Source organism: Notothenia coriiceps, unplaced genomic scaffold (assembly GCF_000735185.1).
Source record: "Notothenia coriiceps isolate Sejong01 unplaced genomic scaffold, NC01 NC01_scaffold00032520, whole genome shotgun sequence".
Lineage (NCBI taxonomy): Eukaryota > Metazoa > Chordata > Actinopteri > Perciformes > Nototheniidae > Notothenia > Notothenia coriiceps.
The window spans coordinates 1-4,643 of NW_011365221.1; the positions used below are offsets into that span (position 1 = coordinate 1).

A 4,643-nucleotide genomic window follows, 5' to 3' on the forward strand; every position below is an offset into this window, starting at 1 on the left:
ACAGTTGTGTTTGCAGTATTTCCTGTCTCTCTCTCTCTCTCTCTCTCTCTCTCTCTCTCTCTTAGATGCATTCCTTTATTTAGGATTGAATATACTTCAATGATCACATTAGGCTACACATGATTAAGTATGTGTGTATGTGTGTGTGTGTGTGTGTGTGTGTGTGTGTGTGTGTGTGTGTGTGTGTGTGTGTGTGTGTGTGTGTGTGTGTGTGTGTGTGTGTGTGTGTGTGTGTGTGTGTGTGTGTGCGTGTGCGTGTGCGTGTGTGTTTGTGTGTGTGTGTGTGTGTGAGAAAGTGTGTGAAAGTGTCTTTGTACCTTTTTCTGTCTCTCCCCACTTTATTAATGATGCCCCTTGACAAATGACCTTTAACCCCTGGCAGAAAAGCAGCACCGTGACCCCTGACTGACCCTTGTGGAACGTACAGTTTTACACTCTTTGCCTTCCCCCTTCACCCTCTTCCTTTTCAAGCTTTTTGCGCACCTTCTTTGCCTTGTTTTCTTTGGTTTCATTTTATTCTTCACTGCTGCACTGAGGCCTTTTCCACTCTCTGCCTCTTGGTGCTAGAATGCTAATACTGACATTTTCACTTTTACACAAGGACTGTTTTTTTATATTTATATATCAACAATTTTGTAGTATTTTTCTTTGCTTTGTTATGTTCTTTTTTTAATGTTTTCAACATTTCTTCTCTCGCTTTCACTGCTGAAGCTCACTATATATATTTTTTCTATCTTGCAGACCTTTTCTTGTTTGTACTTATTCATTTGTTTTAAAAAAACATATTTTTAACATTTATTTTCTTGCAATGGTTGATGATGCTGGGTCACCATTCACCAACATAAAAAACATGCACACAATAGCATCGTGGTGCATTTTGGGAAAAAGAATGTTTTGGTTTTGGCACATTAGTAAACTTTTCTGCATGGGGCAACTTTAAGTTAAATATTACTAGAGTTTTGTATGTATATTACAGGTTATTACAATAATATGGGACACTCAGTGAGAGTGCTTCATCATTAAACATTATTTAACACTTTGAAACAGCTTGAGTGAAGATTTATATGACAGGTTTATAATCCATATTGTTTTTGTACAGTGCATTAGTATTTATACTCTCCTCCAGGCATGTATTTCAAGACGCCTCACTAAAATGGAGCCCTTTTCTTGCCTCCTCACATTTGCCTGAGAGGGATCACTGGTTGCTGAATGCTCTTTGAACTTTGGTTTGAATCACTTCATGAAAATGATGCTTAATGCTCTGTGGTGCTGACACAAACAATATTCTCTGAAAGATGTTACAGACTGTATTCTCCAAATTAACTTTATGATTTTTCTTCCTTTTCTTTTCCTTTGCTTTCCTACTGATGCCCTTTCCTCGTTTTTTCTTCTCACCTACTCTCATCTCACTCATGCTCTTTCTTTTTCCATCTTTCTGTTTCATGTTCCTTCACGTCCTCTTCCTTCCTGTCCATTCTTCTCCTATCGCTTCCTCTCCTCCTTCTCCTCCTGTTTTCATACTTTCTCAATGCAGGAGGATGGTTTGGCCGCTGTGAACTCTGACCCCCTGTCGGTGTCATCAGGGGGCGGGGCAGGAGATGGAAGTGACGAGGAGGGGTCCAATAAGGCCCAACCCAAACGCCTCCACGTCTCCAACATCCCGTTCCGCTTCAGGGACCCGGACCTCCGCCAGATGTTTGGGGTAGAAATCTCTCACTGTCACGCAGTCTCACAATGCCTTTATAAATCGTTATATACATCATTAAACAAAATGAAGTAATCTGTATCTATTATATTATACTTACATACTTATTCTGACATTTCCAGCAATTTGGGACGATCCTTGATGTAGAAATTATCTTCAATGAGAGGGGGTCCAAGGTGAGCATCACAGGCATGATAAGAGCTGAAACAGAATTTTAAAATAAGAAAACAGAATATTAACATTGTGACGGTGTGGTCTTGCAGGGCTTTGGCTTCGTCACATTCGAGAGTGCAGGTGAGGCGGACCGAGCCAGAGAAAAGCTGAACGGGACGATTGTGGAGGGGAGAAAGATTGAGGTGAGGGAGAATTCATTTTTCTAATGAATATTAAGTTATTTATCTTATCTCACACTGTGTGTCTGTTGTACCACTAGCCTTGTTTGTTTGGCTCCGTATTGTTTTAAGTTGATTGCTTCACTTTGTTGCAGAATTTGCCCTAAGCTTATTTCCCCCTATGGAACAATAAGGAATATTTTATCTTATTATCCAGGTTAATAATGCAACTGCAAGAGTAGTAACCAAGAAGCCCCAGACGCCGCTTGTAAACAGTGAAATTCCAAGTAAGACTCCCCATTCATTTGAGCTAAGTTCACTTTCTGCATGATTCCGAGTGGTTTTGTGTGAAACTTATCCCAATGTTCTCTATGTGTAGCTTCTGGATGGAAGATGAACCCCGTCATGCAGGCGATGTACGCACCTGAACTCTATACAGGTAAGACACTCTCTGTAACACTCATCTGTTATTAGGGCTGTATTTTCATTTTACTTTTGCACCCTTACACTACTTACTTGTCTTAGTTTATGTTGTTACACTGAGAGGGAAGAGTCGATGGCTATAAACAGATAACAACACTTCTATTAGGGGGCTTAAACATAACTTCAGATGAACCACTGTCATAGCAAGGATCTTAGCATATAAACTACACTGTGCTATTAATTAAAAACTATTAGGAAAATATAAAAGTATTTACAGTATATTTTCTCAAACCCCTAACTATTATTTTAATGAGATCACCTGTGTATTTACATTATATTCAAAAGATTTACCTTTCACGTTTTCTACCATTTTATATCCCTTTGTAATGGCCGGTTTCCCCTATCCCATGGCCGCTCCCACGCTGGCGTACCGAGGCTCTGCGCTGCGGGGGGGGCGAGGCCGCGCCGTCTACAGCACCATCCGCTCTGCTGCTGCCGCGCCCACTGCCGTGCCCGGATACCCCGGGTATGACTGTGTCCGAGTGCCAGAGCCTCTTCACTCACTTCAGTCTTCAGCATTTTAATATTGTTTCACTCACTTCTTTCAGGATGGTGTATCAGGATGGACTGTATGGAGCTGAAGTCTATGTAAGTAGCTGCACACATTTCCTCTTTAAAGTCATTTTAAAGTGTTGTTACTATAATAATGTTATTTTTTATTGTATTTTCTGTGCAGGGTGGCTATCCTGCTGCTTACAGAGTGGCTCAATCAGCGTCTCCTGCCACGGCAACCTACAGTGACGGGTAGGCAGATTTTACAACGAAAACAACTATTGTGTAACTCAAATCAGCTTTTTGATCCTTGAAACCATTTAAAGAAAGGGAAATGATATCAGATGAATAAAAAATATTCCGGAATTCAAGTATAAATCATTAACATTTTATATAAAACTGTATACATGAACCTTATATCAGTTGATAAAAAAAACCTACTTATGTTTCCTTTAAAACCAACCAGTTAAGTAACAGGCACTGAGGTCAGGTCATGCATTTTGTGTCTAGAAATGTAGGAGGACTAACATCCTATTCAGTGCACATGTTGGACTTAAACACATGTCAGATTTTAAGGCTAATTCCGATTTTATCCTTTATTTTCAACATTTAGAGGCAACATTTAAACACCAAAAGACTGTGGAGGGGCTGTTATGAAAGTAGAACTAAATAAAAGCCATCATTGAGGAGATAAATGAATAAAAAAAGGAAGTTTAATAGGAGCCTTTTTTTAAATCCTGGCTACATCGTGACATGTGCATCTGCTTCTGATGTTTTTGAACAGATACGGACGAGTTTATACGACATCTGCGGACCCCTATCACCACTCAGTTGGACCAACAACAACATATGGCGTTGGTACAATGGTGAGTGAAACACACACACACACACACACACACACACACACACACACACACACACACACACACACACACACACACACACACACACACACACACACACACACACACACAGCCTCTGCAGAGAGATCTCATGTTACACGTGTGGTTAACAGCACCTGACACAATGCTTCTGTTTACAGGCCAGTTTGTACAGAGGAGGATATAACCGCTTCACCCCGTACTGAGCCACACACCCACACCCACGTCTCTCTGCCTCTGGGATTGGCTGATCCATGGACGCTGCAGGACAGATTGTGTGATCCTTGGAGAACGTGGAGATAGTTTTACTTCCTGCTGTCATCACAACCTCTCCTCGAGAGACTAAACAGACTGAAGATGTAAATAGTGTAGCACCCATTCACTGTCCTTTCTGCCGATGAATACTTAGCCCCTAGAAGAGGATGTTATTTAATATATAGACAGTTGCTTAAAACCTTTAAAGGATAATTGTTTTCTGAATTTAAAGTTGGCTAAAACGGCAGAAGTTGGGGAAAATACTGTGAGAGTTAATTTTGTGAATATTTGAGATTTATCAAGTTTCATGTCATAGTTTGTACAATGTTATTATTTATGGTGACAATTATTAACTAAATCTCTGTGCGTGTGTGTGAGAGTGAGTGTGTGTGTGTGTGTGTGTGTGTGTGTGTGTGTGTGTGTGTGTGTGTGTGTGTGTGTGTGTGTGTGTGTGTGTGTGTGTGTGTGTGTGTGTGTGTGTGTGTGAATGTGTGT

General features: G+C 40.6%; 1 protein-coding gene across 1 annotated transcript; it reads left to right on the forward strand.

The window, feature by feature from the left end:
* The first annotated feature begins 765 nt into the window (after positions 1–765).
* LOC104960892 (RNA binding protein fox-1 homolog 1-like) lies at positions 766–4,575 on the forward strand. Its single transcript, XM_010789064.1, has 10 exons — positions 766–1,702; positions 1,828–1,881; positions 1,969–2,061; positions 2,255–2,324; positions 2,417–2,476; positions 2,836–2,986; positions 3,069–3,108; positions 3,197–3,264; positions 3,797–3,878; positions 4,055–4,575. The coding sequence occupies exons 1-10, from the start codon at positions 1,328–1,330 to the stop codon at positions 4,097–4,099; spliced, it is 1,038 nt and encodes a 345-aa protein (XP_010787366.1). The 5' UTR covers positions 766–1,327; the 3' UTR covers positions 4,100–4,575.
* The last annotated feature ends 68 nt before the right edge of the window (positions 4,576–4,643 follow it).

Excerpts from the sequence above, each read along its gene's own strand:
- LOC104960892 (XM_010789064.1), top strand. The coding sequence starts at position 1,328 with ATGATTTTTCTTCCTTTTCTTTTCCTTTGCTTTCCTACTGATGCCCTT. Across the intron at positions 2,062-2,254 it reads TGGAGGGGAGAAAGATTGAG|GTTAATAATGCAACTGCAAG; the intron begins GTGAGGGAGAAT and ends CTTATTATCCAG. Across the intron at positions 3,879-4,054 it reads CATATGGCGTTGGTACAATG|GCCAGTTTGTACAGAGGAGG; the intron begins GTGAGTGAAACA and ends TTCTGTTTACAG.